The sequence below is a fragment of the Chiloscyllium punctatum genome, chromosome 20 (genome assembly GCF_047496795.1).
Source record: "Chiloscyllium punctatum isolate Juve2018m chromosome 20, sChiPun1.3, whole genome shotgun sequence".
NCBI classification, from domain to species: domain Eukaryota; kingdom Metazoa; phylum Chordata; class Chondrichthyes; order Orectolobiformes; family Hemiscylliidae; genus Chiloscyllium; species Chiloscyllium punctatum.
The window spans coordinates 7,207,657-7,234,420 of record NC_092758.1 but is presented as its reverse complement, the minus strand read 5'-3'; the positions used below and the strand labels follow the sequence as shown (position 1 = coordinate 7,234,420).

The 26,764-nt window shown below is 41.2% G+C and overlaps 1 protein-coding gene across 1 annotated transcript in view; it reads left to right on the top strand.

Moving 5' to 3' along the window:
* Positions 1 to 21,252, top strand: part of LOC140492288 (protocadherin Fat 4-like) — a 38,715-nt gene extending 17,463 nt beyond the window's left edge. Inside the window, exons 6-11 of the mRNA XM_072591241.1 lie at positions 381 to 435; positions 4,385 to 6,783; positions 7,094 to 7,135; positions 15,739 to 15,757; positions 18,527 to 20,925; positions 21,226 to 21,252. Of these exons, the coding sequence (XP_072447342.1) occupies positions 381 to 435; positions 4,385 to 6,783; positions 7,094 to 7,135; positions 15,739 to 15,757; positions 18,527 to 20,925; positions 21,226 to 21,252 (4,941 nt within the window). The remainder of the gene's footprint in view (positions 1 to 380; positions 436 to 4,384; positions 6,784 to 7,093; positions 7,136 to 15,738; positions 15,758 to 18,526; positions 20,926 to 21,225) is intronic.
* Positions 21,253 to 26,764: the final 5,512 nt, after the last annotated feature.

Sequence of the window (26,764 nt, the reverse complement as noted above, 5' to 3'; positions counted from 1 at the left end):
ATGTATTGCTGTGGTGAGCTATCACTATATATAGATATAAAACCTTAAAATATCTTGAGAAAGTGGCTCAAAAGATGTTCTGGGATTTACATATTAATGATCCAAAACCTGCAACCTATTGTAAAAAATGAAAGACTTAACAACAATTGAGGCTTGTTAAATATATCATTTTACTTGCACGACACTGTAAACTTTTGCTATGAATTGTACATCTTATGATCCTGTTTCACAACCATCTGAAGAAGGAACAGCATTTGAAAGTTGGTGATTCTAAATGAACCAGTTGGACTATAACCTGGTGTTGTGTGATTTTTAACTTTGTCGGGAAAATCTCAGTGAAGTTGAAAACCTGAATGTATTTAATGCAAATTCTCACACAGCAAATTGTTGGGATACGGAATGCATTCCATGAAAATGTGATGGAGGCAGTTCAAAGTGAGACATTCAAGGAGCATTGGATTTTTAAAAATAGTATGGTGTGCAGGTGTTTGGGGAAAAGACAGGATATTGACACTAGTTAATTTAATTGGAGTCGATAAAAGAGACAGTGCTGGCGCAATAGACTGGATTTTCTCCTTCTGTATTGTCACATTTTGTGACTCTTTGATATCATTACTGAAACTATTCAGTCGACATTTCAATACATTACAGATGAGACCTGGTTTGGATTTTGAGACTCAAAGAACTGATGGTAGTTCATCTGTAGTATATGCAAACTGGAATTGTATTTTGCCAATACACAAAACTATTTGATCGATTTAGGAATGGTTAATCTAAAAAAAATGCTGATTTTAAATCATTACAACTGTGGGATTGACATTATTTCAGCCAGGAAGTGGCAACTCAGTTTGCAGTAGATACCTGAACCTCCTAGTCTCTTGTCAGGGAAGGAATTCATGTGCTTGCACAGGTCATTTACATGTTCAGACTTCACAAGGCGCTTACATTTCACGACAGAGTTTGAAGAGCAAAGAGAACATGTCCTACTGATTTCCTAGCACACAACAGGTGGACTTTATGGAGCCAGTCTTGAATCCCTTGTTTTTAAAAATCTTTTCTGAATTACATGAGCACACTTTATTCGTGTAAGTATATTTTTCTGTGAGCCAGAATTGGATGGACAGTCAGTTAGCTGAAAGGAAGATCCTTATTTCCATGACGGTATTTTACAATGAGAAAATTTGTTTGAAGATATATAGTCATACAACATAGCAACGTGCCATTCGGTCGAACACTTCTATCCCGACCAGGTTTCCTCACCTGAATTGCATTTGTCCAACGTCCCTATAAATCTTTCCTATTCGTGTAACAGTTCAGACTGAAAATATCTAATTTGGAAATTAAATATGTGTACCCATGTATCATAAATTACAAGAGGTAAACCGGGAATGATCATAAATCAAGCACCGAACGCAGAAAAGCAAAAATAAGACACAAACTAAGTTCAGAACTAGACTATTTGGGCCTTCAAATCTGCTCTCTCATCTGATATGTTCATGTCAAATCCTCCATCAGAAGACTTATTCCTCCTTTCTCCACAATGCCCTTGGTGTGTTTAAAATCACTTTCTGAAATATGCGCAATGAAAGGCCTCCCCAGTCTTTTATGGTAGAGAATTCAATTGCCTCTCGACCATTTCAATGAAGAGGGTTGGCAGAGTGGCTCAGTGATGAGCACTGCTGCCTTACAGCACCAGGGACCCGGATGGAGTTCCAGCTTCAGGCAAATGTCTGCATGGAGTTTGCATATTTTCCCCATATCTGTGTAAATGTCTGCTGGGTGTTCCGATTTGCACCCACTGTTTAAAGATGTGCAAATGAGGTGGACTGGCCATGCTAAAGTACCCAGTGTAATCAGTCATGTACAGGTCAGATACAACAGCCATGGGAAATGTGGTGTTACCGGGCTGGAGTAGCGGGATGGATCAGGGTAGAATGCTGCTCAGAGGGTTGGTGTGGACTTGTGGTCCAGGTGGCCTGTTTCCACACTGTGGAAATTCTTCTCTATTCAGTCAGTGTTTTTGCATCTCAGTCTTAAATGGTCTACCTCGTATTCTGAGACTATGACCTCTAGTTCTGGACATCCCAACTCGGGAAAACAGCTTCATTTTACACAGTCTGTCCAGCCTGTTAGAATTATGAATGTTTCAAGTCAAATCTCTGCTCATCTTTATGAGCCCTTCTGATTACACAGCCAGTCGAAATATCTCATAGCGCGATCCTGCCATCCACATTATTAACCGAGTGAAACCTCTTCCAAAATCCCTCTGTGAAAAGAAACCTTTTCTTATGGAGAGACATTAAAACTGCATGCAATACTCAAGGTGCAATTTTACCATGCCCTGCAGTCGTAAGGTATCCCTACTTCTGAATGCATACCATAATAAACTTAAAGACAAAATACCCCCTGCCTGACTACCTTCATTGGCATACAATAACACCAGATTATTTTGTATATTCACATCTAGATATCTTCTTGCATCCTTCTCATGAATCACGATCCCGCTCAGTTTTGTGCCAACAACAATCTTGGAAATGTTACATTACAATTCGTTTCCTCATCCTGCTGATGTATACATGCCACAAATACATGGGGCCTAAACACCAATCCTTACAGTACCCTAATATTCGTCCCTGCCACTGAGAAAAAGAAAATCTTTTTATTTGTTGTCTCCTTTACTCTCTATCAACCAATTTTCAATCCATGGCAATTTATTAATACGTATCATATGTAATTTATTTTTCCCTAATAAACTCATTTGTGGGCTTTTATCCGGTTGATTATTCAACACCATATACGTATGAATTGAGCCAACTGAAAACGTGCATTTCAAAGTGAATCATTTCGAATCCTAGCAAATTAATACGATGGCATATTTCAAATTCATTGCTTGAGCAGCTCTGAAATGATTGTACTGGTCAAAAATGCATTTTGTGCCTTCAGATTAGAATGCTGTCCCAGCCTTTGGACGTCTCTGTGACTGTATATTTTCGAACAGTTGATGGAACGACATGGATCATTCAGCTTAGAAAGCAATGTTTCACATATGTGTGCCTTTAATATTTTGAAAGAGACAGATGAAATTAAAAATAACACACTATTTAACTTGGACCAATGTGCAAGACCTAGAGAAGGAACGTGTAGTTCTGCATAGTATTCTCCATAATCATTCGTGGCTCAAGATTGGAATCTTTCACAGATTAATATATAACGCAGACAATGGAAAGTAATACAACTGAAACTGGGGTACTTAAATGGAGTCTAAAAAAATGGAAATCAAAATGTAATCATGACACGGTGGCTCAGTGGTTAGCAGTATTGCCTCACAGTGCCAGGGTACCGGATTTGATTTCAGCATCAGGCGGCTTTCTGTGTGAAATTTGTGCATGCGCTGCATTTCTGGGGGGGGGGGGGGGGGGGGGTTCCTCCAGGTGATCCAGCTTCTGCCCACATTCCAAAGACATGCAGGTTAGGTTAATTAGCCATTTAAATTGCCCACAGTGTTTAGGGATGTGTGGGTTAGGTGCAGTAGTCAGGATTAAACATAGAGTATTAGTGTAGGGCAATAGGTTTTGGGTTGGTTACTCTTCAGAGTGTTGGTGTGGCCTTTTGGGCCAAATGGCCTGCTTCCTCACTGAAGGGATTGTATTGTCTCATTACCGAGGAGAGTGATGTGTTCTGTGTTTTGTGTTTCTGTGGTGAGAAATATCTAAATTCGGAAATGAATTCAATAACAGAACAATCGTAGCTGAATTAATAAGTAAATAATATACACAAATGAGACAGATCATACATGTTCTTTTCATCCTATTTCACCTGTCCTGTGTAATATGTTATGATATGGTCCGAAATGTAATTGTGCGAATAGGGAAAAATAATATAGTGACGTCCTTCTTAAAATATTTTTTATTGTGCAACAATAAATGTACGCATTTGCACTCACCTCAGAATGCCCAGCTTTAAGAAATCAACGATAATTTGATTGGTCGAATTTAAACATGCTGCTATTCACCAATCAGAACCTGAGATGCGATTGGGGATCCGGACAGCCCCTTCACTACCCAGACACCATCACGTCCGATCAGACGCAGTGTAAAATTGGATAGCAAGCAGCTACGTCGCACTTGCTCACGAATCGACTGAATATATTCAAGAAAATAGAAGACTTAAATCATAGGCTCCTAGCGATTCACGAAACGTTCAGGTATTTACGACGTCGTAGTAGCTTTCGATGTAAAAAATATATATAACTCTAAAGAGAATAATTAATGCCGTGGGTACATACTGAAATAAGGGGAATGTTTGGCTCTAGAAATGAGATATAAAATATATTGGCTTCTAAAATGCCAATTCTTGTACTGCATGTTCTCTTCTTGGAATCTAGTGTTTGGACAGATTCGTTATTTGATTCCTGAAGAACTGCAACTCGGCGCCTTTGTTGGGAATATCGCTGAGGATCTCAGCTTGGATATAAAGCAACTCTCGGCCCGCAATTTGCGGATAGTAGTCGGGCTCAAGAAACAATATGTGGATATAAATTTGGACACTGGCATTTTAATTGTGACGAAAACAATTGACAGAGAAGAGATTTGCGGACAGAGCCTCAGTTGCACCCTAAATTTGGACATTTTCCTTGAAAACCCTTTAAAGCTGTACCAGGTTACAGTGGAGATTCTCGATGTAAATGACAATGCTCCTACTTTTCTAAATACGCAATTCAGCCTAGAAATCTCAGAGCGTTCTATTCCAGGAACGCGCTTTCCACTCGAGTCTGCGCACGATCTGGACGTTGGAACTAATTCCGTACAAACCTACGAACTGCTTCCGAATGATTATTTTATTCTCGATGTGCAAATGCGCGGTGGTAAAGTGAAGTCTCCAGTGCTGGTTCTGCAGAGACCTTTGGACAGAGAAACGGAATCCAGCTACAGGTTGACGCTGATAGCCAAGGATGGTGGAGTCCCTGTCAGATCGGGCACGGCTCAGGTCACAATTGTTGTAAATGATGCAAACGACAATGCTCCTGTCTTCCCGCAGTCAGTTTACAGAGTCAGTCTATTGGAGAATGCAGCCAAAGGAACGCATGTAATCATATTAAATGCCACTGACTTGGACAGTGGTGTCAATGGAGAGATAAACTATTCTTTTGGTCGCGACACTTCAGCTCGAGTTCGGGAAATGTTTGCCCTGAATTCCAGAACTGGTGAAATCAGGGTGAAAGGCAAGTTGGACTATGAAGAAAACGACGCCTTTGAAATTAACATACAAGCTACAGACGGAGGTCCTGACGCTATGTCGGGGCACTGTGAGGTTTTAGTAAATATTATTGATGTGAATGACAATCCACCTGAAGTGACTTTGACTTCTTTATCAAGTATAATCTCAGAAGATGCACCAGTCGAGACTGTAGTCGCTCTGTTCACTGCAGCAGATAAAGATTCAGGCACCAACGGGAAGGTAGAATGTCAGATTACAAATAGACTACCATTTAAACTGGATTCCTCTTTAAAGAATTTTTATGGAATACTTGTTCATCGTCCACTGGATCGTGAAAATACCGCCAAGTATGACGTTACGATAACATGCACAGATTCTGGACATCCTCCGCTTACATCCCAGAAAACTATTCGGGTAGAGGTTTCCGATATAAATGACAATGCGCCCCATTTCAGGCAATCGTTATTTACAACAAACGTAATGGAGAATAATGATATAGGCGTTTCCATATTTTCAATTACAGCGTTTGACGCTGATATCGGAGTGAACGCTCGACTGAAATATTCAATTCTGGAAACTCAAATTCAGAACGTCTCCGTGTTCAAGTACATCTCCATTAACTCGGACACTGGCGTTATATTTGCTCAGAGATGTTTTGACTACGAGGAATTGAAAAACTTTCAGATTCAAGCTCAGGCCATGGACTCTGGGACGCCATCACTCGCAAACAACGTTTCAGTGGATATTATTATCCTCGATCAGAATGACAATGCTCCAGTCATTGTGCAGCCATTAGTCGAATTTGGGTCGACAGCAGTAGAGACAATATCGAGATTTGCAGAACCAGGGTCTTTAGTGGCCAAGGTATCCGCCACTGACGCTGACGCCGGTCAGAACGCTCGCCTTTCTTATTCGATTTTTCAAGCTACCCAGCATAATCTTTTTACTATTTCACCAGACTCTGGGGAGATTTGGACAATCCGTCGTATCGTTTCTCGAGATGCCTCAAAGCAAAGGTTGGTGGTTCTGGTAAAAGATAATGGATCACCATCTCTTTCTGCCTCAGTCACCATTATCTTATCTGTGATTGGTGGAGAAGCTGAGACATTCCCCAGTGTCGCTGGTTCATCTGAAAATCCCGGGTTCAGTCCTGATCTGAGCCTTTCCTTAGTCATCGCATTAGGAACGACTTCTAGCATTTTTCTCGTCATTTTAATTATCCTTGCTGTGAAGGTTCATAAAAGCAGGAATTCACTTGGTGGTCAGCACTGTTCTCTGGGCGTTTGTTGTTGCATTCAAACCAGACATTCTCTGAATGGAATTCAAAAGGCTAGTAGAGACCTCCAGATATCCCCAAATTACGTTGAGGTATTCGGTGGTGACCCACTTTCTCAGAGTTTCCGCTATGAGTCCTGTTCAACGTTGCAGTCAACGCGGCGAGACTACATAACATCCAACAAATACAGGTCATCCATGGACAAAAAGGTTGCCCAGAATGATCACATTGGGAAACGGGATCCAGAGTTGCTGCATACTGAGAAGATTAACAAACCTTTGAACATTGAGGTGAGCCACTTCGAGAATGGGATTAGGATGCTGGCAACTTTGATTTGTTTTTGTTTTTTTCAAGCAACTTGAGCATCAATGTTTGGCGAACATTAATGTATAGCTCCAGTTGTCCTGAAGAAAGTGATTTCCAGATGCCTTCCTCAACTGATATCTTCCAGGTTGCATTGGTGTATTCACCCGCATTGAAGAAGGAAATCATCCAAATTGATTCCACTTCATTTTTGGCCCATGTTTTACTTCCAGGCCAGGACAGTTTGTGCCAGGCCAAGCTGTTTTTTCTTGCATCTGCTATTGTTGTTCTTCTCAGTGCTACTTGACGTGCATTTGCAAAGAGTATCAAGTAGATTTGGTAAGTTGCTGCCGTGCATCTTGTACGTGGTACACACTGCTGCCACTGTGCATTGATGGTAGAAGGAGTAGATCTTGAAGATATTATGTGTTTTGCCAGTAAAACGGGCTTCTTTGTCTTTGATGCCATTAAATATCTTGAGTGTTGGTGGATGTGCATACCTCTAAGAAAATATTGCTCATTCCATCACACTCCTAATTTGTGCCTTCACGATTCTGCACGTGTCTAGGAAGTCAGGAGATGCGATACCTATTCTGAATTAGTGGGTTCTGACTATCTGTTGTCGCCACCATACTTTTCAACTGCTTGTCAGTTAGCTCAGTTGGCAGGTGTGTAATGCAAATTAGCACCAACAGGTGTTCAATTTCTGCATTGGTTGAGGTTCCCATGAGTGATTCTCATTCTTGACCTCTCTCTCACCTGAGGTGATGGTTCTTATGTTAAACCACCACCACACATCCCTCCCACGTATGCGAACAATCCTAATGATCAGAAAGACTATGGTGACTTTAACTTTTACGATTCCAATTTGGAGTCTATTGGTAAACAATCAGAGGTTGATCTTTGGATGTACAAAACATTCAGAACATACAAAATTTGTAAACAATGTAAGTGTTTATTTAGTGTATATAGATACATACTTAATTTCCTGCGTCAAGCCAACGTCTTCTCACATTTCCTGATTCAATAGTAATACCTCCAGAGATTTGTTTATTTTTCTAATTCACTCATGGGGGCCGCTAAATGACTACCATTTATTGCTTGTCCCCAGTTGCCCTTGAGAAGGTCGTCCCTGCTGATTACACTTGCAGGAAGAGCACCCATCTCCAGCTCCTCCAAGACCGTGTTCGGGAACTGGAGCTGGATTTGGATGAACTTAGGATCATTCGGGAGGCAGACGGGGTCATAGATTGGAGCTTTAGGGAAGTAGTAACTCCAAAGATTGCAGACAGATGGGTGACAGTGAGGGGGGCTGGGAGGAAGCATCCAGTGCAGGGACCTCCTGCGGCCGTTCCCCTCAAGAACAAGTATACCATTTTGGATACTTGTGCGGGGAACAACTTACCAGGGGTAAGCAATGGGATTCAGGTCTCTGGCACGGAGCCTGTCCCCGTTGCTCAGAAGGGAAGGGTGGAGAAGAGCAGAGCAATAGTTATTGGGGACTCGATAGTTTGGGGCACAGATAGGCAGTTTTGTGGGGGCGAGAGAGACTCACGTTTGGTATGTTGCCTCCCAGGTGCAAGGGTATGTGACGTCTCTGATCGTGTTTTCCGGGTCCTTAAGGGGGAAGGGGAGCAGCCCGAAGTCGTGGTCCACATTGGCACCAACGACATAGGTAGGAAGTGGGCTGAGGATGTTAGGCAGGCTTTCAGGGAGCTAGCTTGGAAGTTCAGAGTTAGAACAAACAGAGTTGTTGTCTCTGGTTTGTTAGCCATGCCACGTGATAGAGAGTCGAGGAATAGGGAGAGAGAACAGTTAATGTGTGGCTACAGGCATGGTGCAGGACAGAGGGATTCTGGTATCTCGATAACTGGGGTTCTTTCTTGGGAAGGTGGGACCTCTATAAACAGGATGGTCTACACCTGAACCTGAGGGGCACCAGTATCCTTGGGGGGAGGTTTGCTAGTGCTCTTTGGGGGGGGGGGGTTAAACTAACTCTGCAGGGGCATGGGAACCTAGACTGTAGCTTTAGGGTGCAGGACCTGGAGGGAGGGAGGTGAGGAACATGACATCAATCTCAAAGGAGATGCCTGTAAACAGGAAAGTGGCTTGAAGTGTGTATACTTCAATGCAAGAAGTATACGAAATAAGGTAGGTGAACTTGCAGCGTGGGTTGGTACCTGGGATTTCGATGGCTATTACGGAGGACATGGGTAGACCAGGGACAGGATTGGCTGTTGCAGGTTCCAGGGTTTAAATGTTTTAGTAGGGTCAGAGATGGGGCTAAAAGAGTGGGAGGTATGGCATTGCTTGTCAAAGATAGTATTACAGCGGTGGAAAGGACGATGAATGAAGACTCGCCATCTGAGGTAGTTTGGGCTGAGGTTAGACATAGGAAAGGTGAGGTTACCCTGTTAGGAGTTTTCTACAGGCCTCCTAATAGTCCTAGAGACATAGAAGAAAGGATTGCGAGGATGATTCAGGAGAAGAGTGAAAGTCATATGGTGGTTGTTATGGTGGACTTTAACTTTCTAGATATTGACTGGGAACGCTATAGCTCGAGTTTGTTAGATGGGTCGGTGTTTGTCCAATGTGTGCAGGAGGGTTTCCTGACACAATAGATAGACAGGCCAACAAGAGGTGAGGCCATACTGGATATGGTTCTGGGTAACAAACCAGGCCAGGTGTTAGAATTGGAGGTAGGTGAGCACTTTGGGGACAGTGACTACAATTCGGTGACTTTTACTCTAGTGATGGAGAGGGATAAGTGTGCACTGCAGGGCAAGAGTTATAGCTGGGGGCAGGGAAATTATGAAGTGGTGAGGCACGACTTAGGATGCGTGGCTTGAAAAAGTAGGCTTCAAGGGAAGGGTGCAATTGATATGTGTAGCTTGTTCAAGGAGCAACTATTGAGTGTCCTTGATAAGTATGTACCTGTCAGACAGGGAGGAAAGGGTCGTGTGAGGAAGCCGTGGTTTAATGAGGAATTGGAATCCCTTGTTAAAGGGAAGAGGGCGGCCTATGTAAAGATGAGGCGTGAAGGTTCAATTGGGGCGATTGAGAGTTATAAGGTAGCCAGGAAGGATCTGAAGAGAGAGCTAAGAGCAGCAAGGAGGGGACATGAAAAGTCCTTAGTTGGTAGGATTAGGGAAAACCCAAAGGCTTTCTATCGGTATGTCAAGAATGAACGAATGACTAGGGTAGGAATAGGTCCAGTCAAGGATAGTAGTGGGAAGTAGTGGAGGCTGAAGAGATTGGGGAGACACTGAATGAATACTTTTCGTCAGTATTCACTCAGGAACAGGACATTGTTGCCGATGTGAATACTGAGTCACAATTAATTAGAATGGATGGCTTTGAGGTATGTCGGGAAGAGGTGTTGGAAATTCTAGAAAGGGTGAAAATAGATATGTCCCCTGGGCCTGATAGCATTTATCCTAGGATTCTCTGGGAAGCAAGCGAGGAGATTGCAGAGCTATTGGCCTTGATTTTTATGTCCTCGTTGTCTACAGGAACAGTACCAGAAGACTGGAGGATAGCAAATGTGGTTCCCTTATTCAAGAAGGGGAGTAGGGATAACCCTAGTAACTATAGGCTGGTGAGTCTCACTTCTTTTGTGGGCAAAGTCTTAGAGAGAATTGTAAGGGATAGGATTTATGAACATCTGGATAGGAATAATGTGATCAAGGATAGTCAGCATGGTTTTCAGAAGGGCAGGTCGTGCCTCACAAACCTTATTGAATTCTTTGAGAAAGTGACTAAGGAGGTGGATGAGGGCAAAGCAGTAGATATGGCGTATATGGATTTTAGTAAGGCGTTTGATAAGGTTCCCCATGATAGGCTACTGCAAAAAATACGGAGGTATGGCATTGAGGGTGAGTTGGAGGTTTGGATGAGCAATTGGCTGGCTGGAAGAAGACAGAGGGTAATAGTTGATGGTAAAGGTTCATCCTGGAGTGCAGTTACTAGCGGTGATCCACAGGGATCTCTTTTGGGACCATTGCTGTTTGTCATTTTTATAAATGACCTGGAGGAGGGTCTAGAAGGTTGGGTGAGCAAGTTTGCGGATGATACGAAAGTCGGTGAAGTTGTTGACAGTGAGGAAGGACGTGGCAGGTTACAGCGGGATATAGATAAGCTGCAGAGCTGGGCAGAAAGGTGGCAAATGGAGTTCAATGTAGGTAAGTGTGAAGTGATTCACTTTGGTAAGAGTAACAAGAAGATGGGGTACTGGGCTAATGGTCGGATACTTAGTAGTGTGGATGAGCAGAGGGATCTTGGTGTCCATGTCCGCAGATCTCTGAAAGTTGCCACCCAGGTAAATAGTGCTGTGAAGAAGGCATATGGCATACTGGCTTTTCTTGGTAGAGGAATTGAGTTCCGGAATCCTGAGGTCATGTTGCAGTTGTATACGACTCTGGTGCGGCCACGTCTGAAGTATTGTGTGCAGTTTTGGTCGCCATACTATTGGAAGGATGTGGAGGCACTGGAACGGGTGCAGAGGAGGTTTACCAGGATGTTGCCTGGTATGGTAGGAAGATCCTATGAGGAAAGGCTGAGGCACTTGGGGTTGTTTTCATTGGTGAAAGGAAGGTTTAGGGGTGACTTGATAGAGGTGTACAAGATGATTCGGGGTTTAGATAGGGTTGACCATGAGAACCTTTTTCCACATATGGAGTCAGCTATTACGAGGGGGCATAGCTTTAAATTAAGGGGTGGTCGGTATAGGACAGATGTTAGGGGTAGATTCTTTACTCAGCGAGTCGTGAGTTCATGGAATGCCCTGCCAGTAGCAGTGGTGAACTCTCCCTCTTTATGGGTATTTAAACAGGTGTTGGATAGGCATATGCAGGATAGTGGGCCAGTGTAGGTTAGGTGGGCTTGGATCGGCGCAACATCGAGGGCCAAAGGGCCTGTACTGCGCTGTATTTTTCTATGTTCTATGTTCTATGTTCTATTAAACCGCTGCAGTCCATATGCTGTACTTTGACTATTAGGAAGGAATTCCAGGATTTTGACCCAACGATAGGCAATATATTTCTAAGTCAGGATGGTGAGTGACTTGGAGAGAAATTTTAGGTGCTGGTGCTCCCGTGTATCTGCCACCCTTACTCTTCTGCATGGGAGAGGTCATGGATTTGGAAGGCGCTGTCGAAGGAGAGTTAGTGAATTTCTTCAACACCTCTTATCACTGCTGACACTGAGCACTGGTGGAAGGAATGGATCCTTATGGATGTGGTGCCAATCAAGTGGGCTGTTTTGCCCTGGATGCTCTCAAGATTTCTGCGTGTTTTTAGGGTTGCACCCATTCAAGCAAGTGGGGATTATTCTATCACACTGCTGACTTGTGTCTTGTAGGTGGTAGAGAGGCTTCAGGGAGTCAGGGGGTGAGTTAGTCGCCAAAGTATTCTTCATCTCTGACCATGCTTTTATTTTCAATTGATAACTTATGATCGCCCTGTTTTAGAAAATATATTATTAAGCTGGAGAGGGTTCAGAAGAGGTTTAGTATGATGTTGCTGAGAATCCAGGGTTTAAGTTATAAAGAGACGCTCAATAGGCTGGGAGTTTTTCACTGGAGCATAGAGGCTTGTCAAATCATGAGAGATATGCATAACGTGAATAGCAGGTGCCTTTTCCCTAGAGTGGGAGATTTAAAGACCATGGGGCATATTTTTAAGATGAGAGGACAAAAAACTTTAAAAGATACGAGGAGTGCCTTTTTTATCGTTCAAAGTGGCTTGTCTATGAAATGACCTTCCAGAGGAAGTGATGGATGAGATTACAGTGGCAACCTTTGCAAGACGTTTCGAAGGTGGCATGAACAAACATTTTTTGGAGGGCTATGGGCCAAGCAGAGGCAGATGAGACTAGTTCATTTTGAGATTATAGTAGGCGTGGAATGATTGGCTAGAAAGGTCTGTTTCAATGCTGTGTGACTCTCTGTCACTACTGTGATTAAATGTATCTTCAGTAAGTTCTGAAGTCATGTTTACCAGTTGCCATGTGGTCGACATCGTTTTAGGATTCTTTTTAAGTATATAGTTGCTTATCTATTAGCATGAAAATACAGACATGACAAAGTACAAAGAACAGCACAGCGGAGGACAAGTCATTTGGCCCACCAAGACTACAACAACACAAAATGCCTTTTGAAACTAAAAACCTTTGTTTCATCTACATAGTCTGTATCTATCTGTTCCCTACCTATTCACCAATCTGCATCTTAAATGTTCTTATTGTAATTGCCTCCACCAAATTCTCTGATAGCTCATTCCAGACACTGACCACCCACTGTTTAAAAACATGCTTCTTAAATCTCCTTTAAACCTGTTTTAGCTTAAACCTGTGTTCCCTAGTAATTGACAGTTCTTCCCTTGGGAAAATACCCTGACTATCCATCCAATCCGTGCCTCATCCTCTACCCACGCCCTTTAATCAAGTAGAAGTTAACTGTGCAGTAACACCTTTCAGGTTAATTGTTCCCATACAATTACGCAGGACTACAGTCCTAACCAGAGGTTGTGAAGTAGTTATGCAATGGTTGGATTTGAAAACAGATCCAAACAAAGAAGATTTGAACTTGCTGAGGGTTCTCAGAAATTCGAGCAAAATCTTCTTGATAGTTTTTGATTGTATATGACAGAATGCAGTGAACACTAAATCCCACTTTTGAATACATGGTGAGTAATACTATGAATTGATGGAGTTTGCCTTGCCTTTACACCCTATTTAGAATACAAACTCGGCGAGGCCTGTTTACCCACCCAATAATCAATACCCCATATTCAGGAGAAAATGAGGGCTGTAGATCAAAGTTGAGAGTGTGTGGTGTTGGAAAAGCACAGCAGGTCATGAAGCATCTGAGGAGCAGGAGAATTGATGTTTCGGGCAGGATGAAGGGCTTCTGCCTGAAACGTCAATTCTCCTGCTCCTCGGAACCTGCATGGCCTGCTGTGCTTTTCCAGCACCACAATACCCCATACTCAGTCTATTACCATCTGATAACCAACCCTGGAGAGAATACTAAGCCAGCCACAATCCATCTTGCATCAGACTTGTACTTCAATATTGTACTTCAATAAAATGTGCGAGAGAAACTCAGCAGACCTAGTTGCATCTGAGGGGAGAGAAACAGAGTTCATGTTTTGAATCCAACATGGCTTTCCAACGAACATTCCATAAAAAATTAAAATGTTGACTCTGTTTCTCTGTCTGAAGATTTTGTGAGACCTACTGTTTCTCTGCCTGAAGATTTTGCGAGACCTATTGATCTTCTCCAGCACGTTTTGTTTTTAATTCAGATCTTCAGCATCCACAATATTTTAATGTATTCGGACTTGTCGACCATTTCTTTACTTCCAGTGATCCTGTTATTAATTCATAAAATATTGCCACTGTGGATGAGTAAGTAATAAATAGTAAATGTTGTTAAGTCTGGTTAAATTCGGTTAAGCACTTTTGAATGGTGAAGCACCAGAAAATGAATAGATAGTGTAATAAGTAGGGTCTAAAGAAACGTGCTTAGTCGAAGGAGAAGGTAACCCTGCTCTGGTTCTTCACCATAAGGCATCTCGCAAGTAATATTTCCAGAAAGGGGACTGAATTACAAATGAAATTTTAAAAATCTTATTTTAAATTACGCAGCTATAAACGTGAAACGCAACTAAAAAAAGTTGCCAAAATTTCAAGAAATAGTATGTATGGTGATTGGTTGAACGTGAAAGCTCCTGACTGACCAATCAGAAGCTGAAAAATGAGTGGAGATCTTTACTAACCCCTTGCCAGCTCACACACAATCAGTTACAGTGGAGAATGAAATGGCGAACTGTGGACTATGTTTGATGCTTAAGAGGTTATTGAGGTTTTTCAGAAAAATAGCAATGTTTGTCGGGAAAATCTAAGTTAAATGGACAACCCGAACACATTTTATGCAAATTCTCAAAAAGTGAGTTGTTAGGCTATGGAATGAACTCCAGGAAAATGTGGTGGAGGCAGTTCCAATTGCGGAATTCAAGGGGGCATTGGAATTTTTAAAAATAAAATGTGCATGTATATGGGAAAAGGCAGACTATTGACACTAGGAAATGGAACTGAAATGAATAAAAGATACAGTATAGACAGATTATACTGATTTTTTTTCCTTCTACTTTGTCATAATTCTGTGATTCCTTGATATGATTATCAAAACTGTTCAAAATACATTTCAATACATTACAGATAAGACTTGCATTGGATTTTGAGACTCAAAGAACTGATGGTAGTTCATTTGTTACATGGAAGAATTGGAATTGTTGTGTAAGATTGTGAGGTTTTTTGCCAATACACAAGAAAATTAGACTGATCGAGGAACTGTTAATCTAAAAAGTGTTGATTTTAAACACTTTCAAGTGTGGGATTGTCATAATATCATTTGGGAACTTGCAACTTAGTTTACAGTACATACTTAAACCTCCTATTCTCTTGTCAGGGAAAAGATTCCAGTGCTTTCTCAGGTTATGTATATGCTTAGATTTCACAAGGCGCTTACAGTTCACGACAGAGTTTGAAGACCAACAAGAACACGTCCTAGTCATTTTATAGTACACAACACGTGAACTTTATGGAGGCAGTCTTGAATCTATTGTTTATAAAATGTCTCTGAATTGCATGAGCATACTTTATTCATGTAAGTATATTTTTCAGTGAGCCAAAATTGGATGGACAGTCAGTGGAGTGAAAGAAAACTCCTTATTTTCATGGCAGCATTTCACAATTATAAAAGTTACTTGAAGATATCCAGTCATACGACACAGAAACAGGCCCTTCAATCATACTCTTCTATCCCAACCAGGTTTCTGAAACTAAACAACATTTAACAAATATACCTCTAAATCTTTCCTATCCATGTATCTGTACAGATTGAAAAGTATCTAATTTGGAAAATATGTATGTATGTGCAGGTATCATCAATTACCAGAAGTAAGTAAAGCGGGAATGATAATAAATCAAACACTGATCGCAGAAAACCAAAAAGAAAACAGAAACTAAGGTCAGAGCTAGACTATTTGGCTGTCAAACCTGCTCCACCATCCGATATATTCATGCCAATTTCTTTAATTTAAGACTTATTCCTCCTTTTACCCAATATCCTTTATGCATTTAAAATCTAAATATTTATCTATCCCTTTCTGAAATACGTTCAATGAAATGGTCCCAATAGTGTTTTATGGTAAACAATTCCATAGGATCATGACCAATGCAGTAAAGCAAGCCTTCACGGTGGCTCAGTGGTCAATACTGCCATCTCATAGCAACAACGACCTGGGTTCAAGTCCAACCTCAGGTGCACTATCTGTGTGGAATGTGCACATTCTCCCCATGCCTATGCCGGTTTCTGCTGGGTGCTCTAGTTTGCTCCTACAATTTAACGATAACCAAATTAGGTGATTGGCCAGGCTCGACTACCTAGAGTGTTCAAGGTAAAAACAATGACTGCAGATGCTGAAAACCAAATACTGGATTAGTGGTGCTGGAAGAGCACAGCAGTTCAGGCAGCATCCAACGAGCAGCTACCGAGAGTGTTCAGGCATGTGTTGGTTAGGGGAAGTAGCCATGGGAAATGCAGGGGTACAGGGATGGTGTAGGGGAATATATTTGGGTGGGATGCTCTTTGGAGCGCATGAGTGGCCTTTTTCTACACTCTGGGACTTCTGTTCTATTTAATCAATATTTCCACAACTCAATTTTAAATGGTGCACCCTGTATCCTGACACTGTGACCCCTGGTTCTGGACATCCCAGCAAGGAAAACATCTTCCCTCTGTCCAGCCTGTTAAATTTTGAATGTTTCAATCAAATTTCCATTTATCCTTATAAGACCTCATGATTACAGAACCAGTTGAAACTTCTCAGCAAGTAATCCTACCATCCATATTATTAGCTGAGTGAAACATCTTCTATAATCCAACTATGAAAAGTATATCCTTTCTCAGGGAAAGACAGTAAACCTGCATGCAATACTCAAGATCCAATTTCACCAAGCTCTGTAGTAGTACGATATCCCTACTTCTGAATGCATACCTTATATGAAATGAAAGACAATATACTCGGTATCTGGCTATTTTCATTGGCTGACATACAGTGACACCAGATTCTTTAGTATATTCACATCCAGATGTCTTCTTGCATTCTCGCTCATGACTCATAATCCCACTCAGTTTTGTGACATCACCAAACTTGGAAATGTTACATTACAACTGTTTCCCTCATCCAGCTTAAGTGTACATGTCATGAATAGATGGGGCCCAAACACCAATCCTTGCAGAATCCCAGTATTAACTCCATGACACTGAAAAACAAGTCAATTTATTCACTATTTCTGTTTACTCTCTATCAATCAAACTTAAACCCATGACAATTGAATAAACTACGCCATATACAATTTATTTTTGTGCACTAAATTCATTTGTGCATTTTTATCAGGTTCATTATCCAACATCATATAGGTATTAATTTAGCAAACTGAAAATGTGCATTTGGGCGCATTTGAAAGTGAATCAGTTCGAACCCTGACAAATTAATATGCTAGCATTAGTCAAATTCATTGCTTGAGCAGTTGTGAAATGGTCTTACTGGTCAAATATACATTTTGTGCCGAAAGTGCAATGCTGTCCCTCATCTTTGGAGGCCTCTGTGATTGCATGTTTTCGAGCAGCTGATGGAACTACATGTATCACTCAGCTGAGAAAACAAGGGTTCACGTATTGTGCATTTAATATTTTGAAAGCGACTGATTACCTTAAAAATAACAGACTAAGTAACTTGGGCCAGAGTGTAAGACCTGAGCAATGGATATATAGTTCTGCATATGATTGTCCACAATCAACCATGGCTCAGAGTTGGAATATTTTCACAGATTAATGTATTTATTAAGGAGTGAATTGACATTAATACAAGTAAAACTGGATGTTTAAATGGAGTCTGAAAATAGAAGTCAAACTCTAGTCATTCCTACTGCCTCATTACCGAAAAGAATAATGAAAAGACTGTGTGCCTATGGTGAGAAATACCTAAACTGGGAAGAGAATGCAATGACAGAATGACCATACCTAAACCTTTAAGTAAATAATGCTGACACACTGATGAGACAGATTGCACATGTTATTTTATTCTTATTTCTCCTAACATACATAGTGTGTTATCATTTAGTTCTAGAAGGAACATTGGGAACGGGATAAACAATACATTGACGTACATCTTCAAATATTTTTTATTGTGCAACAATAAATCAAGATATTTGCACTCGCTTCAGAATGCCCAGCTTTAAGAAACCAACGGTAAGTTGATTGGTCGAATTTAAACATGCTGCTATTCGCCAATCAGAAGCTGAGATGTTGATTGGGGATCCGGACAGCCCCTTCACTACCCAGACACCATCACGTCCGATCAGACACACTGTAAAATTGGATCGCAAGCAGCTCCGTAGGAATTGCTCACCAATCGACTGAACATACCAAAGAAAATAGAAGTTTTAAATCATATAATCATTGTGATTCACGAAACATCCAGGTACTTACTACGTCGCAGTTGCTTTCGATGTAAGAAAAATGATATAATGATAAAGAGAACAATTAATGCCGTGGGTACATATTGAAATAAGGGGAATGTTTGACTCTAGAAATGAGATATAAAATATATTGGCTTCTAAAATGCCAATTCTTGTACTGCATGTTCTCTTCTTGGAATCTAGTGTTTGGACAGATTCGTTATTTGATTCCTGAAGAACTGCAACTCGGCGCCTTTGTTGGGAATATCGCTGAGGATCTCAGCTTGGATATAAAGCAGCTCTCGGCTCGCAATTTGCGGATAGTAGCCGGGACCAAGAAACAATATGTGGATATAAATTTGGACACTGGCATTTTAATTGTGACGAAAACAATTGACAGAGAAGAGATTTGCGGACAGAGCCTCAGTTGTGCACTAAGCTTGGACGTTTTCCTTGAAGACCCTTTAAAGCTGTACCAGGTTACAGTGGAGATTCTCGATGTAAATGACAATGCTCCCAGTTTCCCAAAGACACAATTTCGCCTAGAAATCTCAGAGCTTTCTATTCCAGGAACGCGCTTTCCACTCGAGTCTGCGCACGATCTGGATGTTGGCACTAATTCCGTACAAACCTATGAGCTCCTTCCGAATGATTATTTTATTCTCGATGTGCAAATGCGCGGTGGTAAAGTGAAGTCTCCAGTGCTGGTGCTACAACGTTCCTTGGACAGAGAAACGGAATCCAGCAACAGGTTGACGCTAACAGCGAAGGACGGTGGTGTCCCTGTCAGATTGGGCACAGCTCAGGTCACAATTGTTGTAAACGATGCAAACGACAATGCTCCTGCCTTCCCGCAGGCAGTTTACAGAGTCAGTCTGTTGGAGAGTGTAGCCGCAGGAACGCAGGTTATCATATTAGATGCTACTGACTTGGACAGTGGTGTCAATGGAGAGATAAACTATTCTTTTGGTAGCCACACTTCAGCTACAGTTCGGGAACTGTTTTCCGTGAATTCCAAGACTGGTGAACTGCGAGTGAAAGGCAAGTTGGACTATGAAGAAAACGACGCCTTTGAAATTAACATACAAGCTACAGACGGAGGTTCTCACGCGATGTCGGGGCACTGTGAGGTTTTGGTAAATATTATTGATGTGAATGACAATCCACCTGAAGTGATTTTGACGTCTTTATCACTTACAATCTCAGAAGATGCACCAGTCGAGACTGTAGTCGCTCTGTTCACTGCTGCAGATAAAGATTCAGGCACCAACGGGCAGGTACAGTGCCACATTTCAAATAAGCTTCCATTCAAACTGAATTCCACTTTAAAGAATTATTATGCATTACTCGTTCATCGTCCACTGGATCGTGAAAAAACCGCCAAATATGACGTTACAGTAACATGCACAGATTTAGGAAATCCTCCTCTTACATCCGAGAAAACCATTCGAGTGGAGGTTTCCGATATAAACGACAATGCGCCCCATTTCAGGCAATCTTTATTTACAGCTAACGTAATGGAGAATAACGAAATAGGCGCTTCCATATTTTTCCTTACAGCCTTTGATGCCGATATTGGAATGAACGCTCGACTGAAATACTCTCTCCTGGACACTCCGATTCAGAATGCCTCCGTGTTCAATTACATCTCTATTAACTCGGACACTGGTGTCATATTTGCACAGAGAGCTTTCGACTACGAGGAAATCAGAAACTTTCAGTTTCAAGCTCAGGTCATGGACTCTGGGACGCCATCACTCGCAAATAATGTTTCAGTGGATGTTATTATCCTCGATCAGAATGACAATGCTCCAGTCATTGTGCAGCCATTAGTCGAATTTGGGTCGACAGCAGTAGAGACAATATCCAGGTTTGCAGAACCAGGGTATTTGGTGGCCAAGGTATCCGCCACTGACGCTGACGCCGGTCAGAACGCTCGCCTTTCCTATTCGATTTTTCAAGCTACACAGCATAATCTTTTTACTATTTCACCAGACTCTGGGGAGATTTGGACAATCCGTCGTATCGTTGCTCAAGATGCCTCAAAGCAAAGGTTGGTGATTCTTGTAAAAGATAATGGATCACCATCTCTTTCTGCCTCAGTCACCATTATCTTATCTGTGATTGGTGGTGAGGCTGAAGCTTTCTCGAACATCAGTGGTTCATCTGAAAATCCTGGGTTCGAGCCAGATCTGAGCCTTTCTTTAGTCATCGCATTAGGAACCATTTCTAGCATTTTTTTCGTCATTTTAATTATTCTCGCGGTGAAAGTTCATAAAAGCAGGAATTCACTTCGTGGTCAGCACTGTTCTCTGGGAGTTTGTTGTTGCCTTGAAACTACACATTCTCTAAATGAAATTCAAAAGGCCAGTAGAAACCTTCAGATACCCCCAAATTACGTTGAGGTATTCGGTGGCGACCCACTTTCTCAAAGTTTCCGCTATGAGTCATGTTCAACATTGCAGTCAATGAAGAGAGACTACACAACTCCCAACCCATCCAGGTCATCCACGGACAAAAAGTATGTTGCGAGTGGTTATATTGGGAAACAGGATCCAGAGTTGCTGCATTCAGAGAGGTTTGGCAACCCTTTGAGCAATGAGGTGAGTCACTTTGAAAATGGGAATAGGTTCTTGGCAGCTTTGATTTGTTTTTGTTTTATATTTTCAAGCAACGTGAACATCTCTGTTTGGCCAGCATTATTGTATGGCTCCAGTTGACCTGAAGGAAGTGTGTTCTATGTGCCTTTTTCCATGTGGTGTCTGTATATTCGCCCTATATTTAGTAAGGAACTCCTCCGATTTGACTCCACAACATTACTGCCTCATGTTATACATCCAGGCTAGGACAGTCTGTGCTATGTCAAGTTGCTTTTCCTGCATCCCCTATTCTTGTCCTTCTAGGTGCTACTTGTCGTGAATTTGCAGTGAACATTCACAATAGGCTTGGTAATTTGCTGCAATGCATCTTGTACATGGTACACACTGCTGCCACTGTGCATTGATGGTGGAAGGAGTGGGTATTGAAGATATTATGTGATATGTCAGTCAAAAAAGCTGCTTTGTCCTGGATGGTATTGAATATCCTGAGTGTTATTGGATATGCAAACCTCCAAGCAAATGGAACTCATTCCAACAGTCCTAACTTGTGCCTTCACTATTCTGAACGGGTCTGTGCAGTCAGGCAAGGCGATACCTGTTAAAATATTTGTGGGTTCTGACTGTCTCTTGTAGCCACCATACTTTTCAGCTGGTTGTCAGTTAGCTCGGTTGGCAGGTTTATAATGTAAAATAACACCAACAAGCGTTCAATTCCTGCATTAGTTGAGGTTCCCATGAATGATTCTGCTTCTTGAACTCTCCCACACATCAGGTTAATCCACCATCGTTCAACCCTCCCTAATACGAGATTAATCCTAATGATCAGAAGGACTATGGCAACTTCACCTTTTACTATTTCAATTTTGGATCAATTGGTAAACAATAAAGGTTGATCTTTGGATGTACAAAAAAAAGGATAATGCATCTTTTGTAAACTATATAAGTGTTTATTTAGTGTATATAGATACATACTTAATTTCCTGCATAATACCAATTTCTTCTCACATTTTCCGATTCAATGGTAGTATCCCCAGAGATTTGTTTTTTTTTAATTCACTCATGTGGGTCGCTAACTGGCCACCATTTATTGCTTGTCCCCAGTTCCCCTTGAGAAGGTGATAGAGAACTGCCTTCTTAAACCATTGCAGTCCATATGTTGTAGTTTGACCTACAATGCCATTAGGAAGGAATTCCAGGATTTTGACCCAGAAGTAGGCAATATATTTCCTGGATGGTAAGTGGCTTGGAGAGGAACTTATAGGTGGTGGTGGTTCTGTCTATCTACCACCCTTAACCTTCTGCATGGGAGAGGCAATGGATTTGGAAGGTGCTGTCTAAGGATCGTTTATGAATTTCTGCAGCACTTCTTGTCGATGTCACACACTTCTGATACTGAGCATTGGTGGTGGAAGGAGTGCATCCTTATGGATAAGTTGCCAATCAAGTGGGCTGCTTTGCCCGGGTTGGTGTCAAGATTGTTGAGTGTTTTTTAGGGTTGCACACATCCAAGCAAGTGGTGAATATTCTATAACACTGCTGACCTGTGTCTTGTAGGTAGTGGAGAGGCTTTGGGTAGTCAGGAGGTGAGTTAGTCACCATAATATTCTTGGCCTCTGACCATTCTTTTGTTCACAATCTATAACTTACGATCGCCCTGTAATAGAAATGATATTATTAAGCTGGAGAGGGTTCAGAAGAGATTTACCAGGATGTTGCTGAGAATGCAGAGTTTAAGCTGTAAGGAGACGCTGCATTGGTTGGGAGTTTTTCACTTCAGCACAGAAGGTTGAGGGATGACCTTATAGAGGCTTATCAAATCATGAGAGATATGCATAAGGTGAATGGCAGGTCTCTTTTCACTAGGATGGGAGATTGCAAGGCCATGGGGCATAATTTTAAGGTGAAAGGACGAACATTCTACAAAGACAGGAGGAGTGCATTTTTATTGCAAGAGAGTTGTTTGTGTGTGGAATGACCCTCCAGAGGAAATGGTGGGTGTGATTACAGTGGCAAGGTTTACAAGACGTTTCACTGAGTACATGTACAAGCAATGTTTGGAGGGATATGGGCCAAGCAGAAGCAGGTGGGATTAGTTCAGTTTGCGATTATGGGTGGTGTGGAATGGTTGGCTAGAAAGATCTGTTTCAATGCTGCATGACTCTGTGACACTATTGTGATTAACTGTAATTTCAATAAGTTCTGAATTCATGTTTACTAGTTGCTCTGTGGTTGACATCGTTTTAGGATTCTTTTTAAATATATAGTTGCTTATCTAATAGCATTGAAAGTACGGACATGACAAAGTACAAAGAACAGCACGACATGGGACAAGACATTTGGCCCACCAAGACTGCAGCAACACATAATGCCTTTTGAAACTAAAAACCTTTTTTCATCTACATGGTCTGTATCTACCTGTTCACTACCTATTCACATATCTGACAAGATGCCTCTTAATTGTTCTTATTGTAATTGCCTCCTTCACATTCTTCGATAGCTCAGTCCAGACATTGACCACCACAGTTTAAAAACGTGCTTCTTACATCTCCTTTAAACCTGTTTTAGCTTAAACTTGTGTTCCCTAGTAATTGGCAGTTCTTCTTTTGGGAAAATACCCTGCCTATCCTTCCAATCCATGCCTCACTCACAACCCACACTCTCTCATCATGGACATTAACTGTGCAGCAAACACCTTTCAGTTTCGATGTAGCCACACAAGTACAGAAGATTCCAATTCTAACCAGAGGTTGTAAAGTAAGTATGTAATGTTTGGATTTGAAACTAATCCAAAGAAAGAAGATTTGAATTTGCTGATGGCTCTCACAGAAGTATGAGCAAATTCAATTAATCTTCTTGATAGTTTTTGATTGTGTACTATATAATGCAGTAAACAGTAAACCCATATAATTAATCATATGCATACATATGATTAATTATATGAATTGAGGGGCTATGCCGTGTATTTGCACAATGTTTAGAATGCAAACGCGATAGTCCTACTAACCCAATCACTAAACAACACCCTACTGTCTGTTTATTCCCATCTGTTAATTAACCCCAGAGAGAATAATAAGCCAGCCACAAACCATCTTGCACCACACTGACACTTCAATAAAGTCAGAATCTTTGAGAAAAATTCAGCAGATCTGTTTGCATCTGAAGAGAGAGAAACAGAGTTCATGTTTTGAATCCAATATGATTTTGCATCGAACATACCATAAAACTTAAAACGTTAACTCTGTTTCTGACTCTAAGATTCTGCCAGACCTATTGAGTTTCTCCAGCACGTTTTGTTTTTAATTCAGATCTCCAATATCCACAATATTTAACGTAATCATACTTGTCAACTATATCTTTACTTCAAGTGATCCTGTTATTGAGTCATAAAATGTTGCCACAGTGGATGAGCAAGTAATAAATAGTAAATGTTCATAAGTCGATGGTTAAATTCAATTAAGCACATTTGAATGGTGAAGAACCAGAAAATGAACAGATAGTGTAAAGAAATGTGCTTCGCAGAAAAAAAAGGTAATCCTGAACTGGTTAGCCACTATAAGCTATCTCACAAGTAATATTTCCAAAAAGGGAACTAAAATTACAAACGAAATAAAAACGAAATAATTGCACAACCATAAATCTTAAACTTAACTAAAAAAAACTGTCAAGACTTCAAGTAGTAGTCTGCACAGTGATTGATTGAATGTGAGAGCTCCCTACTGCCCAATCAGAAGCTGAAACGTGAGTGGAGTTCTTCACTATCCTCTTGCCTGCTCAAACATAATCAGATACAGTGGAGAATGGAATGGCGAACTGTGGACTATTTGTGAGGTTTATGAGTTTATTGAGGTTTTTCAGAAAAATAGTAATGTTTGTCGGGAAAGTCTCAGTGAAGTGCAAAACGTGAATATATTTTATGCAGATTATCACAAAGTGAGTTGTTAGGGGATGGAATGCTCTCCATGGAAATGTGGTGGAGGCAGTCTTGATTGAGGCATTCAAGAGACTACTGCATTTTTTAAAAATAATATGACGTGGGAAAAGGTAGTCTATTGAAACTAGGTAATGGAATTGGAGTAGCTGAAAGAGAAAATTCAGACACAATATACTGAATTTTCTCTTTCTGCTTTGTCATAATTCTGTGATTCTTTGATATCATTATCAAAACTATTTAATATCCATTTCAATACATTACAGATAAGACTTGCTTTGAATTTTGCCACTCACAGTAGTTCATGTGTTTCATATGAAATTGGAATTTTGTGTAAAATTGTGATTGATTTACCAATGGACAAGAGGATTTGGCAATGTAGGAGCTGTTAATCGAAAAAGAACTGATTTTAAATCCTTATAGCTGTGGGATTGACATAATTTCATCCAGGAAATGGCAACTTAGTTTACACTCACATACTTGAATCTCCTGGTCTCTTGTCAGGGAAGAGATTCTGGTGCTTTCACGGGTTATTTATATGCTCTGACTTCACAAGGTGCTTACATTTCACGACAGAGTTTGAAGAGCAAGGAAGGCACTTCTGATTCATTTCCTAAAACACAAGAGTTCTTTGAGGAAGTGACCAAGGTGATAGATGAAAGAAGGGCTGTAGATGTCAGATACATGGACTTTAGTAAGGTGATTGATAATGTTCCTCATGGTAAACTAATGGAGAAAGTGAAGTCACATGGTGTGCAGAGTGTTCTAGCTAGATGGATAAAGAACTGACTGAGCAACAAGAGACAGAGAATAGGGAGTTTCTTGAAATGGAGCAAAGTTACCAGTAGGTTTCTACAGGGATCAGTGCTGGGGCCATTATTGCTTGTGATATACACACATGATCTGGAAGAGGACATTAATTGGTCTGATCAGTCAGTTTGCAGGTGACACAAAGATTTGTGGAGTAGCCGAAAGCATAGGTGACTGTCAAAGAATACAGGAGAATATAGATAGACTGGAGAGTTGGGCGGAGAAGTGGCAGATGGAGTTGAATACAGACAAATGTGAGGTGATGCATTTTGGGAACTCTAATTCTAGAACAAACATACTGTAAATGGAAGAGCCTTGGGAAAAGTTGATGAGCAGAAAGATCTGGGAGTTCAGGTCCATTGTACTCTGAAAGTGGCTCCACAGTTGGATAGAATGGTCAAGAAGGTATGCTTGCCTTCATCGGACAAGGTATTGAGTATATGAGCTGGCAGGTCATGTTAAAATTGTACACGACTTACAGTGGCCCACATTTAGAATACTGCATGTAGTTCTGGTCACTACATTACCAAAAAGGATGTGGACACTCTGGAGAGAATGCAGAGAAGATTTACGAGGGCGTTACTTGGTGTGGAAAGTGCTATCTGTGATAGCAGTTGAGTAGGTTAGGATTGTTTTCATTAGAAAAAAGAGATGGGGGGGTATCTTGATTAAGGACTACAAAATCATGAAGTGTTTAGAGATAAGCTTTTCTCCCAGGGCGAGGGATTCAATTACTAGAGTTCATACATTCAAGGTGAGAGATGAAGCATTTCAGGGGAACACGTGAAAACTACTTTACAGCGAGGGTGATAGGTGCCTCTAATGCATGGCCAGCAGAGGTAATAGAGGCAGCCACGGTAGATCCATTCAAGGTGCATCTGGACAGATGCGTGGGTAAATGGGGAGTAGAGGGATACAGATGCTTAAGAATTGGGCGATAGGTTTAGACAGTGGATTTAGATTGGCTCAGGGTGGGAGGGCCAAGGAATCTGTTCCTGGGCTGTAAATTTCATTTGTTTCTTGTATACCACGTGGACTTTTTGGAGCCAGTCTTGAATCCCTAGCCTTTAAAATGTTTCTGAATTTCATGAGCATACTTTATTC